General features: G+C 48.2%; 1 protein-coding gene across 1 annotated transcript in view; it reads left to right on the top strand.

Annotated features, from left to right (window-relative positions):
- Positions 1-6,869, top strand: part of BEST4 (bestrophin 4) — a 34,395-nt gene extending 27,526 nt beyond the window's left edge. The window contains exon 9 of the mRNA XM_030206861.1: positions 6,242-6,869. Coding sequence (XP_030062721.1) covers positions 6,242-6,674 — 433 coding nt within the window. The 3' untranslated portion in view covers positions 6,675-6,869. The remainder of the gene's footprint in view (positions 1-6,241) is intronic.
- Positions 6,870-25,576: the final 18,707 nt, after the last annotated feature.

The following is a 25,576-nucleotide window of genomic DNA, read 5'->3' on the forward strand; positions in this document are numbered from 1 at the left end:
GCACCTGGGAGCTCTTTTACCTTTTTTTTTTTTTTTTTTTGTAAAAGTGCCCCCTACGGTGCCCGGTTGGGGTCGTGGCATGTGAGGGGGACCAGTGCACTACGACTCCTGGCCCCTCCCACGAACAAATGCCTTGGGTTTATTTGTTTTTGAGTTGGGCGCTTTCATTTTCCATTATCACTGAAAAACAAAAACGCCCAGCTAACAAATTGTCGAATAAACATGGACGTCTATTTTTTTCGAAAATACGGTTCGGTCCGCCCCTTCACGGACCCGTTCTCGGAGATAAACGCCCATGGAGATAGACGTTTTCGTTCACTTATGCCCCTCTCAGATTTTTCCATGGACAGGATCTTCTAGCCACACCTCTGAAGACTCCCAAGCATACACAGGTAACAAACATGTGCTATAATAAATATGAATAATCCAATAAACATGATGAAAAGAAATTGTTACCTGTGATAGAAGGAGGAGGAGGACAGTTGTCGTTTACATTGTCTCCCGAAGGATCGACAGTCCAAATAATGAATCTACACGTGATGCTGCATCGAGACAATAATGCTTTGAAAAAGTATGGAGGGTTGACCACGTAGCTGCCCTACAAATACCTAGAAGAGGCCGCCCTATGTAAAAACGCAGTTGAGGCCGCCATAGCACGCAACATGAGGATGTGAAGCATGCTGATAACAGAAATTGATACATTAACATATGAAGAAAGAGTACGTTTAGATATTGGTTGTCGATTTTTTTATATTGTAAGAAAGAAACATAGTAGACGACGGCAGAAAAAGACCTGCACGGTCCATCAAGTCTGCCCAACAAGACAAACTCATATGTGTATACCTTACCTTGATTTGTACCTGCCTTATTCAGGGCACAGACCGTACAAGTCTGCCCAGCAGTACTTCCCGCCTCCCAACCAACAGTCCTGCCTCCCATCACCGGATCTGGCACAGACCGTATGTCTGCCCTCCACTATCCTCGCCTCCCAACCACCAAACCCTCTTCCCCCCACCTGCTCCGCCACCCAATTTCGGCTAAGCTTCTGAGGATCCATTCCTTCTGCTGCAGGATGTTGCAAAGGTCTATGAACAGCTGACGTATGCTGTACATAAAATATATTGATAATGCTCTTGTACAGTCCAAGGTATGCAACCTACTGTGTTGAGTAGATTGATGCGGAGGTGGAAAAAACACTGGTAAAATAATAGATTGATTCACATGAAAAGAAGACACTACTTTCAGTAGAAACTTTGGATGAGGTCGTAGTATCGCTTTATCATGTAAAATTTGAGTATATGGAGTGGGGCTCTTCAGCTTGGAGAAAAGGCAGCTGAGCGGAGATATGATAGAAGTCTATAAAATAATGAATGGAGTTGAACGGGTAGATGTGAAGCGTATGTTTACGCATTCCAAAAATACTAGGACTAGGGAGCTACAAAGTAGTAATTTTAAAACGAATCGGAGAAAATGTTTTTCACTCGTGTAATTAAACTCTGGCATTCATTGCCAGAGAATGTGGTAATGGCGTTTAGCTTAGCAGAGTTTTAAAAAAATGTTTAGATGGCTTCCTAAAGGAAAAGTCCATAGACCGTTATTAAATTGGACATGGGGAAAATCCACTATTTCTAGAGATAAGCAGTATAAAATGTTTTGTACTTTTTTGGGATCTTACCAGGTATTTGTGACCTGGATTGGCCACTGTTGGAAACAGGATGCTGGGCTTGATTGACCTTTGGTCTGTCCCAGTATAGCAATACTTATGTACTTATGGGAACTACCAAAGCAGTAAGAATTATGGGTGGAAACTGCGTAAGCCCAAAGCAAGAACTCTCATGCCAAACACATCCTATCTTGCCTGTACATTAGTCTGATAGTAGGCAAAGAATGCATGGATGACCAAACTGCTGCTTTGAACCAAACTACTTTTGGGCCAAGAAGCCGCCATCTCCATTGTAGAATGTGCCATAAGCAGTTGAGGTACTGTGCGGTCTTTGAGAATATAAATCGACGCAATCGCTTCCTTAAGTCATAAAGCTATAGACACCTTGGATGCCGCAGCTCCCTTTGTTGTGCCCACCTAAAAGCACAAACAAATGGTCTGAACTCCGAAACTCCACTGTTCTCTTCAAGTACATCTGCAATACTCTGTGCACATCCAGCCAAAAACCACTCCTCTGGTCCTTATCTCCCTTGGGGACTCCCAAGACTGGAAAAGTAACAGATTGATTCACATGACAAACCAAGACCACCTTAGGTAAAAAGTGGGGGACCGGATGAAGCACCACTTTCTCCTTAAATACCTGTAGGAAAGGTTCCCTACACGTCAGAACCTGCAATTTTGGCAACAGACACATGAAGGGGAGAAATCCCCCTCCTTCTGACACCAAGTTTTGAAAATTCTCCACAGTCTCACGTAGGCCAGCGACATTGACTTCCAACAAGACCTCAGCATAGTGGACATCACTCCTGAAGAGTACCCTCTTTTTCATAATTGTGCCCTCTCAAGGGCCAAGCTGTATGCGAAAATGGAGACAGGTTTGGCATGACAACTGGACCCTGAACCAACAGCCTTCTCATTTCCTTGAGAGGAAGTGGAGGACCAGTCACCAGACAAATCAGATCTCCGTACCAAGGGCACCAAGGCCAATTCGGAGCTACAAGAACCACCAGCCCTGGATGCATTTCTGTTCTCTGAATGACCTGTCCTATCAGTGGCCAAGGGGGAAACACATACAAGAGACCCTGCCATGGCCACGGCTGAATCAACACATCTATCCCTGCTGCTAGCGGTGGTGTGTGATGGGCTCAGCTGTCTGTTCATTCTATCAGTTCTTTCACAGAGTAGAACACAATGAGGCCTATTTTCAAAGCACTTAGACTTAGAAAGTGTAAGGGGCTGATGCACAAAGCTTATCAAGCTTGCAATGTTTGCTTTAGACCAGTTGTAGATGGTATAAAGCAAATGTTATTTAGCAAGCAATGCACAAAGGGGTTTTGCATGGCTCTAACCATGTGCCTTAGTGAGAATCATATGCAAATCTATTACAACAAGCTCATTAGGATTATGAGCACTCCCTGCAATGTGCAGAAAGAAGTGCCTACCTTTAACAAGCCAGATTTTATGGCAGCTCTGGAGCTGTTGGAGAGGAGCCCAGGTAAAGGGAAAGACAGGCAGCTTGCAAAGGCTGCCTGCTTGTGCTCCCTAAAGCTCCGCTGGGCACTTCCCACAAAAACTTCCCGGTTGTCCAGTAGACCCCCTCCTAAGACCTAGAAAAACCCTTCCCATAGGGGCTACCTGGTCCTAGCAGTGGTCCTGGGGTCATTGGGCAGGAGTGAAGCCCACTCACTCCTGCCCAGTCTGGCTCCTGTAGGAAAATTGGGAGCCAGACACCCTCCCCAAGGACCAGCACTGCCAGGACCAAGTAGCCCCTATGGGAGAGGGTATGGATGCTGCTTGGGGGGGGGGGGGGGACCAGCTTTGCAAGCCCAGGATTATTGGGCCACAGCGAATTATCTCGCAAGCAGTGTTATTCCTCTCTGTCAAGATTCAGCAACCTGTGGTCCCGGGATCCCACAGGTTTCTGAATCCTACGGGAAATCAAGGTGTGCTAAAAAGTGAACTTTTACCTCATCTTGATTAATTCTTCCCCCCCCCCACCCCCCCCGGTGGTTATGTTGGTTAAGGCAAAGTTGCATGCTGGAATGGTAGACTCCATAGCAATATCTGTAGTGCCATCTCTTGTTGGTAGGGGCACCCTTCCCTTGGGGTTTAAATACAATGCACATCAGTGGCAGCAGAAGCTCTCTAGCTGCTAATACTGTGTTGGGCAAAATATTTAAACCAGTTGTGCCATATTTAAAACCAAAATGATAAAGGGGATGGAACTCCTCTCATGAGAAAAGGCTAAAGAGGTTAGGGCTCTTCAGCTGGGAAAAGAGACTGAGGGGAGATATGATAGAGGTCTACAAAATCCTGAGTGGTGTAGAATGGTAGAAGTGAATCGATGTTTCACTCTTTCAAAAAGTACAAAGACCACACTTTCCACCACGGGTGGGAGTGGGATATGGGCCTGGGTCCCCCTCTCTGTGCTGCGCTGACCACTGTACAGCTCCGGGGACCTGCTTGCTGCTCTGGTGGATCTGGCTGTGGCATCCGTGACTGTCGTGGAGGCTGGTTGGTAATATTTTTGTTTGCATCTTTGTGGAGTGGGAGGGGGGATCGGTGACCACTGTGGGAGTGGGGGAGGAATCGTCCCTGGCTCCCTCCAGTAATCATCTGGTTGTTTAGGGCACATTTTTGTGTCTTCTTCATTCTGGGGATGGGTCTGGACCAGGGCATTGGGGTTTCAGCCCTGGATATTTTTGCTTTGTTCCATTGTGGATGTGGGGTGTCCGAGTGTTGTGGGTGGGGGTGCCCTGGTCCCTCCCTCAACATGCCCCCTTGTGGTTTGGATGTGCTGCGGACGGGTTGCCTAGATGGATTTCCACAGGGCAGGGTTTGAGGCTGCTGGTTTGGGCATTTTAGGAAGAGGTTCATCCAGATGCTGCTTTGTGACACTTTTTGGATGGTTTTCTCTTTCGGAAATGAATCATAGTGGAATCAGAAAAGGTTCAAAGAGTGACAAAAATGATAAAGGGGATGGAACTCCTCCCATGTGAAGAAAGGCTAAAGAGGTTAGGCCTTTTCAGCTTGGAAAACAGACAGCTGGGGGGTGGGGGGGGGGGGGATATGACTGAGATCTACAAAATCCTGAGTGAAGTAGAACGAGTAAACGTGAATCCATTTTTCACTTTTTCAAAAAGTACAAAGACCAGGAGACACTCAATGAAGTTACATGGAAATACTTTAAAAATAAATAGGGGAAATAATTTTCTAATAGTTAAGCTCTGGAACTCCCTGCCGGAGGAAGTGGCAATGGTAGTTAGTGAGATGGACATGGAGGAAGACACTTCTTGCCCTGGGATTGGTAGAATGGAATGTTGCCACTCTTTGAGATTCTGCATTGAATCTTGTCACTCTTTAGGATTCTGGAATCTTGCTATTCTTTGGGGTTCTACATGGAATGTTGCTACTAATTGGGCCAGGTACTTGTGACTTAGATTGACCACTGTTGGAAGCAGGATACTGGGCTAGATGGACCATTGGTCTGACCCAGCATGGCTATTCTTATGTTCCGATTGCAGCAGTTCAAAACATAATTCAATCAACTCGTAAGAAGCAACAAATTGGGACTCATTTTCAAACCATTTAGGGGCTGATGCACAAAGGCGGCCATAAAATATGGCTGCCAGGGAAAACACTGAGTCACAGTGACGATGCACAAAGGTGATGGTATGCAAATGAGATGGACCCCCCCCCCCCTTTGTGCATCGGTCACTGTTTGCAACTTAAAGCTGTCAATTGCAATTGACACAGACCACCACAAAGTTTTGAATTGCACGGGGGGGGGGGGGGGGGGGCATCAAGTCCCTACCCCACTGTGTAACTCAAAAAAACTCCATAGTAGTCTAGTTACTCCCCCATCTCTTTTGCCACAAAATCTCTTGTGGTCCAGTGCACCCTCCAAAAATTCCATGGTGGTCCAGTGGCCTCCCTCCTGGGCCCTAAAAAAAACCCCTGGTGGTCTTGCGGACCCCTTCTCGAGCCCCTCTCCCTCATTTGTAACAAGTCCATGGTGGTCTAGTGATCCCCTCCCCTCCTCTTTAAATGTTGGAGGCAGAAGCAATGCCCAGCCCCTGCCTAGTATATCCTGGGATGGGCTAAGCACCATATAAGGAGTTTTTTTTTCCCTCTTATATGGTGCTTAGCCTCTTCCAGTGCATCCCTGGATACACCGGGCAGGGGCAGGGTGCCACATTTTTGAGCAGAGCAGGTTCAGAGGCAGGAGGGAGTAGGTACTGCTCATGAACTCTTTAATAAGATACATGGAAGAGGAGGATGATCTACTAGAACACCATAGACTTGTTATGTGTGTGTGTGTGTGTGGGGGGGGGGGGGACTTGAAAAGGGGTCTGGATGTTGCAAGGAGAACTAGATCTGCAGGTTCAGAAGCACTGTGCTGCGGCTTTGTAGCCCAATGCTCCTGGATGGTAAAATAACCCCAGGAAAAAGCTTTTTTTGGGCCCTAATGCAACTTGTGGTGTATCACAAAAGTCACGTTAGGGTATTTGAAAATAATGAGATGCAAAATATTAAACAAATGCCTACAGTAAAATGTTATTTTCTTCTTGTTTACAGAATGAGTGATGATTTGGATCAAAGTCAGCAGGTCAACGCCATTCCTAACACTCCCAAAATCCATACCCCACTGCTGAATCGCTTCCTATCAGCAGCTGCTTCTCCTGCCATCAGCCTGAAGAATTTTGGCAGGAGTGAGCGGTTCCAGCATCTGTTGCACTTCCGAGGAGAGAGTTTCCCCTCCCCGAACCCAAACTCCTCCTACAGCGACCAGGATCCTGAGTCTGTTGGGCGCATTGAAGAGGAAGATACAGAAGATGAGAAAGAGAGCCAGGCCAGTGAGTCCATGACACCTTGCACCTACCTGAAGGTCCCTCATAGGTTGGAAGCCTCAGAGCAGCAGAAAAAACGAGAGAGCTCAAAAGTGTCCCCTTTGGCGATCATAGTAAAAGAGCCTTCCAATGAAAGTATAAACACTGAGCATGCAGCCTAAAACTCCCTTCAGCTATTAAGCGCAGCATCCTGTCCCAGACAGTGGCCACTAGTAGACAGCAGTATCCCAAAATGCCTACCTGGCTAACAATCGTTTATGGACTTTTTGACCAGGAAAAGGATAGCCGATTCTATTTTCTCTTTTTCTGCAATGTCTTACTAAAATTCTCTTTCCATAGGAATTACATTGGAATCTATCTGCTTTTTCATAAAAAAATTTTAAAATGTTTTTGATTACTTAAGGTAATTTATAGATTGGACCTGCTTTTGTGATTTTAATAACTTCCTGCTATAATTGTATTGTATTTATTATGCTGGTTTATTTCTTGGTAGAAGTCACCAAGAAGGATCTATATAGATGACATCAATCTTTGATGTAAACTGGTGTTGGTGGGGCTTTGAGGGTAGGGGTATTTGAGGGTTGGGAGCCGCTGCAAATAATACCCAAGTTAAATCAGCATTGTTTTTATTACATTTTTTGGTATTAAAAAAAAAACCTGCACTGGCTTCCGATTCATTTGCGTTCAAATCCTATGAGCAGTTATTTTTCCTGAACTCCCCAGACAGTGTTGTTAGTTTTAATGTTGGTTCCTGTTATTTTACACCTTTTATTACCATTCATTGTTCTACCTTTTTTATGATAATAAACATAAGTTTGTTAGCTCTGTTGTCCTGGACTAAGAATCCTGGTGGTCTGTGTTCCATGTCTGTGGGCGTTTTCTAGGAACTGGGGGAGCCCTGGGATGGTGGCCCCAGTGTCCTCAGAAACCACCAGGGAAATAACTTGTGGGTGGGAGACTCATCCAGAGGTGAGCTGGACCCAGTTCGGTATGCCAGTGTATGAGCATGTGCACAGGTACTAGCAAGCCTGGGCAATGCTGGGACAGACCCTCTAGCTGTGTGCTAGGGGTAGTGCTTAGACATTACGTGACAGAGGCATTGAAAGTGGTGATCCAAGGCAATTGATAGCACTGGGAGCTCACCAGTGGAGGTAGACATCTAATAAGAGAACAGCCTTGCGCTCCCAGCTCTGTCAACTGAAGCATCTACACAAGTCTGTACATCTCACTGCTGCCCAAAGGTTGCATGTTAATAAATTGAGCATGGACCTGCATGCAATATTCAAGGAAAACGGATCTGGGCTGAGGCAGTGTAGAGTAACCGGGGTTGTGGCAGCAGATGGAGTATCGGGCATCAACTACCACCCGAGCAGCGAAGCCCGTGTGGGCTTTGCACCCGGTGGAGTCGACAAACCCTTGGTGCAGGGAGAGGCAACTGAACCTCTCCCCACGAGGAATCGCATGAACCTGACGCTGCCCCCCCCCCCCCCCCCCCCCGAGGAGCAAGAGGCAATCAAGCACAAGCCGGTCAGCGAATCCTCTCCGGACTTGGTGAGAGTCACTGCGGCCCTTCCCACGGGGACCGGCGCAAGGATCATCCCTGCCTCCGCCCGCCCACCATACCGAGAAAAAAAGAGGCAACTGAGCCTCCCAGAAGACCGCAGCCGTGCACAGCCGAACACCCGACTCTGCCTCCCCGGACGGCAGCGAAGATTGAGGAGCCGTGCCAGTGGGCCACCCCTGAAGGAGCCGTGGAAGTGCGAAAACGCTTCTAGGACATCGCTGGCACCCCCGAGGGCTCACCCAGCTCCACCGCATGATCCAAGCGGCCCGGATAGCAGCATCAACGCAGTAGCATCTATCCCATTAGTACTCAAACTAATGGAAGGACTGGTGACCAAACAACTTAATGACTACATAAACAAATTCACCATACTACATGAGTCACAATCAGGATTTCGATCCCAACACAGCACCGAAACAGCACTACTTACTCTCCTAACTAAATTCAAGCAGGAGATAGCAATAGGCAAAAGCATTAGGTACATAAGTACATAAGTACATAAGTAGTGCCATACTGGGAAAGACCAAAGGTCCATCTAGCCCAGCATCCTGTCACCGACAGTGGCCAATCCAGGTCAAGGGCACCTGGCACGCTCCCCAAACGTAAAAACATTCCAGACAAGTTATACCTAAAAATGCGGAATTTTTCCAAGTCCATTTAATAGCGGTCTATGGACTTGTCCTTTAGGAATCTATCTAACCCCTTTTAAACTCCGTCAAGCTAACCGCCCGTACCACGTTCTCCGGCAACGAATTCCAGAGTCTAATTACACGTTGGGTGAAGAAAAATTTTCTCCGATTCGTTTTAAATTTACCACACTGTAGCTTCAACTCATGCCCTCTAGTCCTAGTATTTTTGGATAGCGTGAACAGTCGCTTCACATCCACCCGATCCATTCCACTCAGTATTTTATACACTTCTATCATATCTCCCCTCAGCCGTCTCTTCTCCAAGCTAAAAAGCCCTAGCCTTCTCAGCCTCTCTTCATAGGAAAGTCGTCCCATCCCCACTATCATTTTCGTCGCCCTTCGCTGTACCTTTTCCAAATTCTACTATATCTTTTTTGAGATACGGAGACCAGTACTGAACACAATACTCCAGGTGCTGTCCGCACCATGGAGCGATACAACGGCATTATACATCCGCACACCTGGACTCCCTACCCTTCCTAATAACACCCAACATTCTATTCGCTTTCCTAGCGCAGCCAGCAGCACACTGAGCAGAAGGTTTCAGCGTATCATCGACGACGACACCCAGATCCCTTTCTTGATCCGTAACTCCTAACGCGGAACCTTGCAAGACGTAGCGTATAATTGGGTTCCTCTTACCCACATGCATCACTTTTGCACTTGTCAACATTGAACTTCATCTGCCACTTGCACGCCCAATCTCCCAGTCTCGCAAGGTCCTCCTGTAATCGTTCACATCCTCCTGCGACTTGACGACCCCTGAATAATTTTGTGTCATCGGCGAATTTCAATTATTCCTCACTAGTTATTCCCATCTCTAGGTCATTTATAAATACATTAAAAAGCAACGGACCCAGCACAGACCCCTGCGGGACCCCACTAACTACCCTCCTCCACTGAGAATACTGGCCACGCAATCCTACTCTCTGCTTCCTATCTTTCAAACCAGTTCTTAATCCATAATAATACCCTACCTCCGATTCCATGACTCTGCAATTTCTTCAGGAGTCTTTCGTGCGGCACTTTGTCAAACGCCTTCTGAAAATCCAGATATACAATATCAACCGGCTCCCCATTGTCCACATGTTTGCTTACCCCCTCAAAAAAATGCATTAGATTGGTGAGGCAAGACTTCCCTTCACTAAATCCGTGCTGACTTTGTCTCATCAGTCCATGTTTTGTATATGCTCTGCAATTTTATTCTTAATAATAGCCTCCACCATCTTGCCGGCACCGACGTCAGACTCACCGGTCTATATTTCCCGGATCTCCTCTGGAACCCTTCTTAAAAATCGAGTAACATTGGCTACCCTCCAGTCTTCCGGTACTACACTCGATTTTAGGGACAGATTGCATATTTCTAACAGTAGCTCCGCAAGTTCATTTTTTAGTTCTATTAATACTCTGGGATGAATACCATCAGGTCCCGGTGATTTACTACTCTTCAGCTTGCTGAACTGACCCATTACATCCTCCAAGGTTACAGAGAATTCGTTTAGTTTCTCCGACTCCCCCGCTTCAAATATTCTTTCCGGCACCGATGTCCCCCCCAGAATCCTCCTCGGTGAAGACCGAAGCAAAGAATTCATTTAATTTCTCCGCTATGGCTTTGTCCTCCCTGATCGCCCCTTTAACACCATTTTCGTCCAGCGGCCCAACCGACTCTTTGGCCGGTTTCCTGCTTTTTAATGTATCTAAAAAAATTTTTACTATGTATTTTTGCTTCCAACGCTAATTTCTTCTCAAAGTCCTTTTTTGCCCTCCTTATCTCCGCTTTGCATTTGGCTTGGCATTCCTTATGATCTATCCTGTTACTTTCAGTTGGTTCTCTTCTCCACTTTCTGAAGGATTGTTTTTTGGCTCTAATGATTTCCTTTATCTTACTGTTTAGCCACGCCGGCTGACGTTTAGTCTTTTTTTCCCTTTTTTTCTAATACGTGGAATATATTTGTCCTGAACCTCCAGGATGGTGTTTTTAAACAGCATCCACGCCTGACGCAAGTTTTTTATCTGCGAGCTGCTCCTTTCAGTCTTTTTTTCACCATTTTTCTCATTTTGTCGTAATCACCTTTTCTATAGTTAAACGCTAGCGTACTTGATTTCCTAGTTTCACTTCCTTCAATGCCAATATCAAAACCGATCATATTATCATCACTGTTATCAAGCGGCCCTCGTACCGTTACTCCTCCAATTTGACATGTCCAGTGCGTTCGACATGGTTAACATAACATACTGCTAAGACTCCTAGATTACTTCGGAATCAGAGGTAACAATCTCAATTGGATCAAGGGTTTTCTAACCACCAGAACATATCAAGTGAAATCAAGCACAAAACATATCGTCACCCTGGAAACCAGATTGCAGAAGTACCGCAAGGATCACCACTATCACCCGATCCTTTTCAACTTCATGAAGGCCCCCACTAGCCAAGGCCTTACCCACCCAAGGCCTAAACTCATTTATCTACGCCGATGACGTTACATTATACATCCCCTACAAGCATGATCTGGCAGAAATCACCAATGAAATCAAGCTCGGCTTAAACATCATGAACTCATGGGCAAATGCATTCCAATTAAAACTCAACACAGAAAAAACACACTGTCTCATCATCTCATCCCAATACAATACATACAAACCCACAAACATTAACATCCCAGGATACACCCTCCCTATCTCAGACAGCCTGAAAATTCTCGGAGTAACAATCGATCGAAACCTCTCACTAGAGACCCAAGCAAAATTCACCATAAAGAAAATGTTTTTCGCAATGTGGAAAACTCAAACACGTAAAACCATTCTTCCCGAGGGAAATATTTTGCAACCTGACACAGTCAATGGCACTAAGCCACGCAGACTACTGTAATGGAATTTATGCGGGATGCAAAGAACAAATCATAAAGAAACTTCAGACCGCCCAAAACACAGCAGCTAGGCTTATATTTGGAAAAACGCGTTTTGACAGCACCAAACCACTCCGAGAAAAACTGCACTGGCTTCCAATTAAAGAACATATCGCTTTCAAAATCTGCACGACAGTTCATAAAATTATTTACGGCGAGGCACCGGGTACATGACAGACCTCATCGACCTGCCAACCAGAAACACTATAAAATCAGCACGATCATACCTAAACCTCCACTACCCAAGCAGCAAAGGACTCAAATACAAATCTACTTACGCATCCAGCTTTTCCTACTTAAGCGCACAACTATGGAACGCACTACCAATAGTAAAAACTACGCTTGACCACCTACATTTCCAGAAAGCACTAAAAACAGATCTGTTCAGAAAAGCATACCACACGACCCAACATAAAAAACCTGGATACCTGTGACATAACAAAACCAAAGACCATAATGGACATATCCTACCCCTTCCTTTCCCTCTCTAAGTTCCCCCCAATTGTATTTACCATACATGTACCTTATTCTACCACAATGTCACCTTGTAATTGTTCATACCTTGTATCTGTTCATACCGAAATCAGCTAACACTGTTTACGGTACTATGTAAGCCACATTGAGCCTGCAAATAGGTGGGAAAATGTGGGATACAAATGTAACAAATAAATAAAAAATAAATGCGTTGGATATGGATGAGATTAGTGCAAAGTTGCAAATTTTGTAGAACTATTTTGAGACAGCAAATAGGGCCGGGAAGTTGCTTGTAAATAAACGTTTAAAAAACAGCTTTGCACTATGAAAGACTAAAAACGGAATTGTGAGACTAAAAGATACAACAAAACGCTATGTAGAAAATGATGAAGAAAAAGCCAATTTGCTAAATAGATACTTTTGCTCTGTTTTCACAGAAGAAAATCCTGGAGAAGGACCGCTAGGGACTGGCAAAACGTACACCTGGAATGGAGCGGATAGAGCACCCGTCAGGAAGAGAGTGTTTATCAACAACTTGGAAAGCTAAAGGTGGACAAAGCCATGGGACCGGACGGGATCCACCCCAGGATATTGAGGGAGCTCAGAGAGGTTCTGGCGGGTCCTCTTAAAGATTTGTTTAATAAATCCTTGGAGATGGGAGAGGTTCCGAGGGACTGGAGAACGGCGGAGGTGGTCCCTCTTCACAAAGTGGTGATAGGGAAGAGGCTGGAACTACAGGCCGGTAAGCCTCACTTCGGTTATTGGTAAAGTAATGGGAAGCGATGCTGAAGGAAAGGATAGTGAATTTCCTGGAAGCAATAAGTTGCAAAATCCGAGACAAATGGTTCACCAAAGGGAAATCGTGCTCAAACGAATTCATTGAATTCTTTGACTGGGTGACGGGAGAATTAAATCAAGGATGTGCTCATGGACGTAATCTATTTAGATTTTCAGCAAAGCTTTTCGACACGGTTCCCCACAGGAGGCTCTTGAATAAACTAGATGGGCTGAAGATAGGACCCGAAGTGGTGAACTGGATTAGGAACTGGTTGACACGGGCAGACGCCAGAGGGTGGTGGTGAATGGAGTTTGCTCAGAGGAGGAAAAGGGTGAGTAGTGGAGTGCCTCAGGGATCGGTGCTGGGGGCCGATTCTGTTCAATATATTTGTGAGTGACATTGCCGAAGGTTATGAGGTAAAGTTTGCCTTTTTGCGGATGACACCAAGATTTGCAACAGATGTGGACACCCCAGGAGGGAGTGGAGAAACATGAAAAAGATCTGAAGAAGCTAGAAGAATGGTCTAACGTTTGGCAATTAAAATTCAATGCGAAGAAATGCAAAGTGATGCACTTAGGGAGTAGAAATCCAAGGGAGACGTATGTGTTAGGCGGGGGAAAGTCTGATTGGCAAGGACGGGGGAGAGGGATATTGGGGTGATAGTATCCGAGGACCTGAAGGCGACGAAACAGTGTGACAGGCGGTGGCCGTAGCTAGAAGATTGCTAGCTGTATAGGGAGAGGTGTGACAGCAGAGAAGGGAGGTTTAATGCCCTGTAATAAGACGTTGGTGAGGCCCCACCTGGAGTAACTGGATGCAAGGATGTCAAAAAAAATGGAAGCGGTGCAAAGAAAAGCTACGAGGATGGTATGGGATTTGCGATACCCTGGAGGAAAGGAGGATCGGGGTGATATGATACAGACGTTCAAATATTTGAAAGGTATTAATCCGCAAACAAATCTTTTCCCGGAGATGGGAAGGCGGTAGAACGATAGGACATGAAATGAGATTGAAGGGGGGGCAGACTCAGAAAAGATGTCAGGAAGTAGTTTTTCACGGAGAGGGTGGTGGATGCTTGGAAAAATTCGTTTATTAATGGAAACGGAAAACCAAATACATAAAAGCTAAAAGGTACATAAAAACCCCTCAATCCCCTATTTACAAAGACAGACCAACCCCCTACCCCCCCAACACAGTCAAATAAATTCAAACAAATTCAAGTGGCTTCAATCGCACATGTTTCCACCATTTGCAAAATGTACCCCTCCCTACTTCTACCCGCTCCCAAGTGCCACTTCCCACACAGCTCCAACAATATCCCAGCTAACCCGTTCTACTGACCTGACTCCTGGCGCAGGGAGACTCCGCACCGTGCCATCCAAAGATAGAAACGACAATGACCGAGATCAAGAACTCCGTCCCTGGGTCCAAGCCCCCCGACCCCTGCCCCCGCCCATACACCCAATCCGCATAAGAGTAGGTGCAAAGCTGGGATATGAAGCAGGGGAGGGCCACACGTTTTACCCACCAGAATCGAAAATGGACATTCCCTAAGGAAATGATCCATCGTCTCAGTACAACCAACACATTCCCCCCTTGGGCAATCACGATCTTGTACGTTCCTATAATTCAAGTTTGCTCTCACATACAGTTTCCAGTGTAGGGACAGCCAGGCAATGTCACGATATTTTGTGTGGAATCCGCTTTGATGCCACAAACTGCAAGCCTTGTTGCAGAACTGGCTCTGGAGCGTCCCGAAGTGCCAAAGGAGAGGAGAATCGCTGCATCCGCACTCTCTCTACCCATACCTCCCTCCTTCCCTCTTTAACCTCCTCCACCGTAATCCCCCACAACCGCACCAGTTTAGTCAATGTCCTGTATACCCAACGCTTCCTGGGAAACCCCTCCGTCGGCCCACCACTTTCCCCCCTTCCAACCACGGACCCCAAAACTCCTCCCACCACTGCACAACACTACACCGCCCATCCCGGAGCATCTCGCCCCACCGCCTTCCCCAAATTAAACTGGATAAAGAAAGAACTGAACGTAAGAACCGGATTAACCATCCCAACCCCCCCCTTTCCCCGTGGCAGATATGTGATATTCCTCTTTACAGGGTTCATTCGGTTCCCCCAGAGTAACTGAAAAAAAAACACTATAAAGCCCTGTATAACAACATTCCAGCAACAAACAATATAGCTAAGAAACAAAAACATGGGTACCACCTGCATTTTCAGTAATCTCACCCGGTCAGTCATCGACATCCTCCACCCTTTCCACCTCTCTACCTTAGCCTTGGCCTCCAAAATCTTCCGTTCCCAGTTCCACTGTCCATAATCCCCCCCCCCAAAGTAAACCCCTAGAACCCGCATCATTTCCACCCCTGGTGGAAACCCTCCCCCTAACTCAAAACGAGCCCCTTCCGGACCTACCCACAAGGAAGTACACTTTTGCAGGTTAATCCTGGATCCTGTCGCCCGAGAGTACTCCGCAATCTTCCTGTGCAAAACTTCCCCTTCCCCTTGATCCGCCACCCAAACTGTTATGTCATCTGCATATGCCACCACACGCAGAGACACCCCCGTACACACTTCTATCCCTCTAAGCCCATCCACCCCCCCACACTCTAACCGGCGCACCAGGGGATCAATCGCGAAAGTGTACAGCAGGGGGCTCAACGGGCACCCCTGTCGCACCCCAGCCGTGATGTCAAATTCCCTTCCTTTCCACCCATTAACTAATGGAAAGCAGCGAACACCGATGTACAACAACTGGAGCTGCTCAACCCAAGCCCTCGGAAAACCATAGTACCGCAAACTCTCCAAAGAACCCTCCACTGCACCCGGTCGAAGGCCTTATCCTGGTCCAAGGCCACTACTAGACGACCCTCCTGCCCCCCCCGGCTCCGCTCCACCCCCTCCCGACCCAGGCCACTGCTGCCAACACCCCCCTCCCTGGGACCCCACACCCCTGAGACACCGCCAACTCCCTCCCTGCCACCTGCCGCATACGTGCCAACAACATGTGAGCAAAGATCTTACGGTCACTGTTCAATAAGGCAATGGGCCTCCAATTTACTATGTCTCGAGCATCTTTCCCCTTACTGAGAAGAACCAAGGCCAATTCCCAAAGGACTCTGGCAGAGAACCTCCCTTCCGGCCTCCTCCCATACCTCCAACAAGATAGGTGCCAACTGAACTTTAAAATCGTTGATAGAACTCAGCCGGGAGACCGTCGGGCCCCGGTGCCGTCTTGCGCCGCAGAGCCTCAATGGCCGCCTCCACCTCCTGACTGTCCAGGCTGCAGCAAGGCCTGAAGATGGGGCCCCCCCTGTCCCACCCCCGGAGTCCCTTCCACATACCTCCGTATGTCTTCCTCATCCAAATGTAGATCGGAGAAGAAATGTCCAAAATGCTCCCCTACCACCCGCAAAATCCCTTCCCTCGAATCCTGAACAACCCCGTCCCTGTCCATTAACCCTTCCATAACCCTACGTTCCCTTCTTTCCTTACAGCACTCAAACGGGTCCGGACTCAATAATTTGCCAAAATCCCTCTCATAAACTAATGAGGAGTACCGATCATACTGAACTCGCTCAATTTCCACCTGTATAGCCTCTATATCCTCCCTCTTCCCCCCCCTGGAAATTAAATTATCCCTCCTCTTTTTTAATGCTATTCCCAACCGTGTCGCCTCCCTCCCCTCCTGCCTTGCCTGTCTAAGAAAAAACCCCTTCGTGCGTTGTTTCACCGCTTCCCACCACCTCCCTACCGAGGGGAAGATGCCTAAGATAGTCTGCTGATCCTCCAAAAACTCCACATACTCTCTATGCACCTCCCCCTCCTTTAACCATTTCAAATTTAATCTCCACAACCCCTTTCCTGGCCTATGGACCCCCGACCCCCCTACTTCTATCCGCACCGCCCTGTGGTCCGAAAATTCTACCACCACCAACTCGGGTGCCTGTACGCAGGTCCCTCTCCTAACCAAAAACCGGTCGATCCGACTTCTACAATTCCCTCTAAAAAAGTAAAACCCCTTGCCCACCCCCGTGCTCCAAGTAGACATCCACTAACCCTGCCCCCCTCATTATCCCCACTAAACGAACTCCGTCATACCTCACCTGTGCACACCTGCCCCCACTGTCCTCCTTCCTCAGAATCGTGTTAAAATCGCCCCCCCACACTAACTGACGTGAAGAATACAAATAGGGTTTGATTTTCCCAAATAACTGTGACCTCCCCTTCTTAGTTTGTGGCCCATACACATTTATCACCCTTAACGCCACCCCGTGCAACACAACATCCACCACCAAACACCTCCCTACCCCTAACTCCACCACCCGTTGAATCACCGCTTTGTGAGATTTAAACAAAATTCCCACCCCCCCATACTTCTCCCCTGCCAACCCCCACACAGAGGGTCCCCATCTCCAAGCCTGCTTTGCTCTTCTCACATCGGCCAAAGACTGCAGCCTGTCTCCTGCAGGAGAAAACAATCAGCCGACATGGAGGAAAGGCCCTCAAAGGCCAGACACCTCGCCCTTGTGGAGGCAATACTTGCCACGTTCAGCGTGATGAACGCCAACAAGGAACCTGCCATCATTATCAATTAGAAAACCGCCTCCCCTGGCCCTGCCTCCCCATCCTTCCTTCTCTCTGCTCCAGACCTCCCTTTGAAGGCCCGGCTTCTTCCTCCACCTCTTCCTCCGCCCAGTCCCCGAACCCCAAACTCAAAGGTCCCCCCCTTCCATCCTTCCCTGGTCCTTGCTTTCTTCCTCCCCTTCTTCTTCCTCTCCCCCCCCCCCTCCCCTTCACCGGAAAAACCCCGGTCTCTCCCCCTTCCCCCCCCCCCCCCCCCCCCCCCACCCTCCATCCCCCCTCCCTCCCCTCCACCTTCCTCCCCCCTCTCTACCCCCTGCTCCCCCTGAACCTTACCTAATTTCCTCTTCTCCCCTTCTCCCCCACCTACCTCTGCTCTCTCCCTCCTCCTGCACGTCCATACCATCTCCTATCTCCAACCTCCCCATCCTCCCCCTTCCCCTCCTTGTACCCTTCCCGCCCCCCTCTGTCCCTATCTCCCCCTCTTCACCTACCCCCTGCCATGCCTCACTGTCCTCTCTTCCGTTCTCCTCTCCATACTCTTCCCCCCGTCCCTCATCTTCGAGGACCCGAAATCTATTCTCCACCGCTATTCCCTGCCCTAACTTCCTTCCAGCCTCCACCAGAAGTCCCCCCCCCCCTTCCTCTTCCTAGAGACTCGCGTCCACCCTTCCCCCTCCCCTCCTTGCCTCTTCTCACCCTTCCAAGCGTTTGCCCCCTGCTCCCCCAACTCTTCCTCTACCCTCCGCCCCCGTCCAATCACTTCTACTGCCCGCCCCAAACCTCCACCCCTCCCCCCAGCACGATCTCCCCTTTCATCACCCTCCCCTCCCCCTTCCTCCCCCTCCCCCCCCCATTATGAAAGGCTTGCGGGCAAGCCCGAAAGGCGTGCCCCAGATCCCCGCACAAATTACACCGGATGGAGGTACAATGTTCTGCCACGTGCTCCCTTGCCCCACACTTTGCACACTGAACCACTGGGCACGACATACTATAATGCCGGAAGGAACCACACTTAAAACATTGCCTAGGCTGTCCCTTATAAAAACACAAGATCCGATCTCTTCCGATGAAAGCCGCTGAAGGAATGTGTTGGGTGACGTGCCCCACCTGGTATAACCTCACCGTCGCCCCCCACCCCCCTGCCCATACCCTACTAGGGTCTGGAAGCTTGACCAGAGGAGTCCTTAACTCTGCATACCTCTGCAGCCAGTAGGTCAAATCCGCCCCCGAGATTGACTCATTCCGCACTAACAGAGTCACCTGCACCAGGTCAGGTTTACTAATAGGCACAACTCGAAAATTTCTCCAGTCCCCCCCCCCTTTAACCTCCCCGTATTTCTCCCAAAAAATCTCCATTCCCCGTTGGGTCAAAAAACTGACATCATACTCTGGAATGTTCGCCGGGTGAATGCAAGCATACAGATCTTCCGGGAGAAATCCTAACCCTAGAACCATTTTTAACACCACATCCCTACTTGGCATCCCCCCCTCCCCCACCCACCTCAATTGAACCACATTCCGGCGTTTGATAACAGACCCCCCCAGACCACCCCTCACCCACCCCCTGTCCCCCCCTTCGCTGCCCAAATCCCCCCCTACCACTCCCCATACCAACCACCGCGGCAAAAGAAGGAGCCCCCCGCCCCCCCCACCCTTGGCGCTCGAGGCTTCCTGCCCTGCACACACCAAACCCCCCTTTACAAAACCCTTCTGGCCCCCTCCATCCCCTTCCTTGCTCCTATTATCCCCCCCTCCCTTCCCCCCTTCTCCAACCTGAACCTTATCCCCCGGAGCCCCCACACCTGCTAACCTATTCCCCTCAACAGGAGGAGACATGTCAATCACATCCCCTCCATTCCGCAATCCCTGCCCCCCTCCCCCTTCCTGCACACCAAGCCTCCCCCCATCGTCCTTGCCCAAACATGGAACAGAGTCAACAGTCGGACACAAACCCTCACAGTTCAACACTCCCCCCACTTGAGTCACAGCAATGTCAGGAAAAGTGTTCAGCAACTTATCTGCCGTCTGTTGTAAAGCTGGCTCAGCATGCCGCTCCTCAGCCGACAGGTCCTGCGCGAGACGAACAGGGAGTTCCGTTTCAGTCAGTTCCTTCTTCTGATCCAAATTCCCTGTTGCCTGCCTGCCAACGACCAGCAAGTTTCGTCCTTCTCCTGCTGCCTGCTTGACCAGAGTCTCCTGGTGCTCCGTGTCAGGTGGGTGGGGCCTCTCCAATCCAGCAATCGCCGCCACTCGCCCCTCTGTACCGTCTGAAATGCCACCATCCAGTAATGAACTGCCAGCCTTTCCCGGTGCCTCTGGAAACCATTCTCTGCCGGGGACAGCGCATCCACCACCCGACTCACTGTTGCCAGCTCTCCCTCCAGAAGACTGCCGTTGTGCACCCCGGACGCTGCGCGGGGGCAGGGCTTCTCCAAACATAGAGGCAGAGATGTAGCTGCAGATAAAGACACCTGCTTCTGCTGCAATCCTTCCGGCTCTGCTTCCGCTGCTGCAATCTTTCTTTCTGGAGGTTCTAATATTGGTAAGTCACCATCTCCTTCACTGGACACCTCTGCCACTACTTCTGTAGAAAAAAGCCGACAGCCTGAAGCTCCCTCCTCTGTCTCCACAATCTGGAAGGTCTTAACCAGCTTTTTAATTACTTTCTCTTCTCCAACAGGTGCAGGCACCAACCCTGCCCCCGAACCACATCCTGCTGCTGCCTCCCTGCAGTCTGCCTGCTTAGTAAGTCCCCTGGACTGAGTTGCCAGGTTTTTCATAAATGCTAAAGTGGATGTACTAGCAGAGTCTGGCAAGTCTTCTGGTTTAGACAAATCCTGAGACAAGGCCCTGGGAACTGCAGACTCTTGCTGGGACACAGTTCTCCCTTGACCTGAAGACTGTGACCTTAAAGCCATACGTTCTTGATTACAATATAGTTCTCTTAAAGGGTTCTCAGGTCCCTTTTTTAAACCCCGCAGCAACAGTTCTTTCTTTTGTATCAGTTTTCTCAAACGGGCTTCCTCCTTCACATAACCTTTCTTGTGCTCTACTGGAGCAAGTTTGCTCATAACTTTTGTCATTTTCACACGCTTTCCCAAATCAACCAGTTCTTTCTCCACACGTTTAATTCTTCGCACTGTACAGATCAAACTACGTGTTGGGTCCTCAGGGTCATAAGGAATATCTAGGAATTCCTCCTCTTCCTCCTCTGAAGACCCACTCTCTTCACTTTCTGCCTCATCAAGTGCAGGAAAACATTCTGAGCTAACTTCCATAGCTTCATTTTCCTTTCTCTGCTTAGGGTGCCCTTCCAGGGCCTCCACCAGCTTTCTCCCCTCCCCACAATCTTCACTCTCACCTCCCAGATGTTGCTGGAGCGTGGGGGGGTTACTGGACTGGCTTCCACCCTTGGGCCTCTGCTCTCTGCGATCAACAGGACTCCTCTCCCTCCTGTCAGAAGCTCGACCGGAAAGAGAGCTGCTTCTCCCGGCCTTCTGGTCCCTGGCTCCAGGAGGCCCCATGGCCTGGGCCTTTCCTGAGGACCGCTCCCCAGGGACCCTCCGCATCCTCAGGGAAGGAGCTAGGCCTCACTCCCTTCCCTGGAACCTGCAGAGCTTCCGGCTGCACCTCCTCCTCCTTCCAAGTCTGAACAGCAACTGACTTGGAATGCCCTCCCGCGGGAGGTGGTGGCGATGAAAACGGTAATGGAATTCAAACATGCGTGGGATGTGCATAAAGGAATCCTATGCAGAAGGAATGGATCCTCAGAAGCTTAGCTACAATTGGGTGGCAGAGCAGGTGGGGGGCAGAGGGGTTGGTGGTTGGGAGGCGAGGATAGGGGAAGGCAGACTTTTTTATACGGTCTGTGCCAGAGCCGGTGATGGAAGGCAGGACAGGTGGTTGGGAGGCAGGAAAAACTGCTGGGCAGACTTATACGGTCTGTGCCCTGAGAAAGACAGGTACAAATCAAGGTAAGGTATACACATGAGTTTATCTTGGGCAGACTGGATGGACCATGCAGGTCTTTTTCTGCCGTCATCTACTATGTTACTATGTTCGAGATCATCAAGGGAGAGACTGTACATCTTTGACTGATTTGCAGGTGTCTTAGGCCTGCTATTACACATTTTTTAGATGCAGTTCAGTTGCCTCAGCGTTCCCCAGCTGAGGCTACTCAGCTATGTCTTCTGGTTACGGAATTGGAAATTAAGTGATCCATTCTATTTGCGGATGACACTAAGATCTGTAACAGAGTGGACACCCGGGAGGGAGTGGAAAACATGAAAAAGGATCTGAGGAAGAATGGCCTAAGGTTTGGCAATTAAAATTCAATGCGAAGAAATGCAAAGTGATGCACTTAGGGAATAGAAATCCTCGGGAGACGTATGTGTTAGGCGGGGAGAATCTGATAGGTATGGACGGGGAGAGGGATCTTGGGGTGATAGTATCTGAGGATCTGAAGGCGACGAAACAGTGTGACAAGCCGGTGGCAGTAGCTACAAGGTTGTTAGGCTGTATAGAGAGAGGTGTGACCAGCAGAAGAAAGGGGGTGTTGATGCCCCTGTATAAGTCGTCGGTGAGGCCCCACCTAGAGTATTGTGTTCAGTTTTGGAGGCCGTACCTTGCTTAGGATGTAAAAAGAATTGAAGCGGTACAAAGAAAAGCTACGAGAATGGTAAGGGATTTGCGTTACAAGACGTATGAGGAGAGACTTGATGACCTGAACATGTATACTCTGGAAGAAAGGAGAAACAGGGGTGATATGATACAGACCTTCACATATTTGAAAAGTATTAATCCGCAAACGAACCTTTTCCGGAGATGCGAAGGCAGTAGAACGAGAGGACATGAAATGAGATTGAAGGGGGGGGCAGACTCAAGAAAAATGTCAGGAAGTATTTTTTCACGGAGAGAGTAGTGGATGCTTGGAATGCCCTCCCGCGGGAGGTGGTGGAAATGAAAACGGTAACAGAATTCAAACACGCGTGGGACAAACATAAAGGAATCCTGTTCAGAAGGAATGGATCCTAAGGAGCTTAGCCGAGATTGGGTGGCAGAGCCAGTGGTGGGAGGCGGGGATAGTGCTGGGCAAACTTATACGGTCTGTGCTAGAGCCGGTGGTGGGAGGAGGGGCTGGTGGTTGGGAGGCGGGGATAATGCTGGGCAGACTTATACGGTCTGTGCCAGAGCCGGTGGTGGGAGGAGGGGCTGGTGGTTGGGAGGCGGGGATAGTGCTGGGCAGACTTACACGGTCTGTGCCCTGAAAAGGACAGGTACAAATCAAGGTAAGGTATACACAAAAAGTAGCACATACGAGTTTATCTTGTTGGACATACTGGATGGACCATGCAGGTCTTTTTCTGCCATCATCTACTATGTTACTATTCAGGACCTGCCTTTGGGGAAGGCTCTGGGTTTAGACGGGTTCACTTCTAAATTCTATAAATTGCATAGGGCACATCTAGTTTCCTTTTTAAATTAATAGTTGGGAAGAGGGGGTGGTATTACCAGACACATAGAGGCAGGTTAGTATTACAGTTGTTAAAACCTGTGAAAGCATCAATTAGCTGTGACTCGTATCGATCCATACTGCTCCTGGACACAGATTACAAGTGGTTGCAGAACTACTTGCCGCATCTAGTTCATGATGATCTGGGTTCATTAGAGGGTGCCAATATTTGATAATATAAGGAAGGTCTACCATTTGATATGGGGAGGGACCTAGGGGGAGGAGCCTTGGCCTCCATATAGAAAAAGCATAGGGTCTCCTGGCCCTATGTTTAGCAGTCTGGAGAAAGTGGGTGCATTTGGTTGGTATTTAGACTCTACACTAAATTGGTGGCCAGTTTACATATTAATGGTGCACACATGGCAACCCTTTATAATGAGGGGTGCATCAGGAGTGGGTGCTGCCCCATCTTCTGTTCATTTTGGTGATGGAACCATTGGCACACATAGTTCATCAGTAAGAGAGTACTGGGCATTACCTGTGGGGGCTTTGAACAAAAAATATTGCTCCTTGCAGATGTGATCTTTACTTTGATCCTTTGGCTTGCCAGAGGTGGTACAGATTCTACAAGCTTTTTGGGCAGTATCGGGATTTTCAATTAATAAATCAGAGATACTCAAGCTCTCGCTTTCAGAGCCAGAATATGCAGCTATCAAACATGATAGGAAAGCGAATAGAATGTTGGGTGTTATTAAGAAGGGTATGGAGTCCAGGTGTGCGGATGTTATAATGCCGTTGTATCGCTCCATGGTGCGACCGCACCTGGAGTATTGTGTTCAGTACTGGTCTCCGTATCTCAAAAAAGATATAGTAGAATTGGAAAAGGTACAGCGAAGGGCGACGAAAATGATAGTGGGGATGGGACGACTTTCCTACGAAGAGAGGCTGAGAAGGCTAGGGCTTTTCAGCTTGGAGAAGAGACGGCTGAGGGGAGATATGATAGAAGTGTATAAAATAATGAGTGGAATGGATCGGGTGGATGTGAAGCGACTGTTCACGCTATCCAAAATACTAGGACTAGAGGGCATGAGTTGAAGCTACAGTGTGGTAAATTTAAAACGAATCGGAGAAAATTTTTCTTCACCCAACGTGTAATTAGACTCTGGAATTCATTGCCGGAGAACGTGGTACGGGCGGTTAGCTTGACGGAGTTTAAAAAGGGGTTAGATAGATTCCTAAAGGACAAGTCCATAGACCGCTATTAAATGGACTGGAAAAATTCCTCATTTTTAGGTACAACTTGTCTGGAATGTTTTTACGTTTGGGGAGCGTGCCAGGTGCCCTTGACCTGGATTGGCCACTGTCGGTGACAGGATGCTGGGCTAGATGGACCTTTGGTCTTTCCCAGTATGGCACTACTTATGTACTTATGACTTTCCTTTTTTATTTATGGCCATTTATACCCCGCCTTTTGCCACAGCGTTGCAGCCCCAAAGCGGCTTACAATGAACTAATAAATAAAATTAAACCAAAGACAATGGGAAATGGAAGGGTAGAAGGAACAGAAAGAGGAAGGGAATATAAAAGCAAATTAATGAGTGGGCAGATTTAGTAGTCAGATGCCCCAATTTGATTTGTTATATCAAGCTAATTATCCTTCTCTGCTGGTCAGATGGCATAACTTGAATGCTAGTTGGGTAGGTAGGTGGTGCTCCCTAACCTATTATATTTGTGGTCTTGCCTATTCCACTTTTGGAGGCTTCACCGCAAGGAAAGCCCCCTAGGGTTCAGTGTCATGTCTTGTTCCAGCCTAGGGATTGTGGGGGCACAGGTGTTGCTAATTTTTAAGTTCTACTATCAGGCAGCTCAACTTAAATATATCTCACATTGGCTTTGGGCTCACCCGAACCGGATAAAGATGAAAAGCAATTTGTTAGCATGCTGTCCCTTGGGTTCGGTGCCCTGGCTCCCTTTGGACAAGTTGAAATAGATAAGCCACCTTGACAATCCTATTATACATTTAACTCATCATCTGGCTCAAAATGTGCTCTAAATTATTGAAAGGCATTTTTTTTAATAGTGACTCCATTATTGATGGTGGAGGGCTTCTCCCCAGGGCAGCAACACATGACCTACAAAAGGTAAGCTGGGATGGAGTTTCACACTTTGGGCCAATTTGTTGAAAATGGGACTGTGGTTGGCTATGAGGACCTGAAAGAGGAATTTGGCTTGGGTCAACAAGCCCGCTTCCCATATCACCAAGCTGTTGACTTTGTCTGGCATCGGGCAGTTACTTCTGGAACCAACAGTTCGGGGGGGGGGGGGGGGGGGGTAGAGGGGGCATCGTGCAATACTATAGGACATTGCTGAAACAGATACCTGTACCACTGAAATATTGAGAATCTTGGGTGTTGTGAGCCTAAGCAACAGATATTGTCACCACCTCCAGGTTTCCATGGCATCTTAGTGGAAAATGGGTATAAAATGTTGTATCAGTGGTACTATACTCCTGTACATTTAACATTGTATGGGCAAGGTAGAGAACTGTGTGGGACAGAGAACATTTTTGCATACTTGGTCATGCCCCAAGCCTATT

The sequence above is a fragment of the Microcaecilia unicolor genome, chromosome 6 (assembly GCF_901765095.1).
Source record: "Microcaecilia unicolor chromosome 6, aMicUni1.1, whole genome shotgun sequence".
NCBI classification, from domain to species: Eukaryota; Metazoa; Chordata; class Amphibia; order Gymnophiona; family Siphonopidae; genus Microcaecilia; species Microcaecilia unicolor.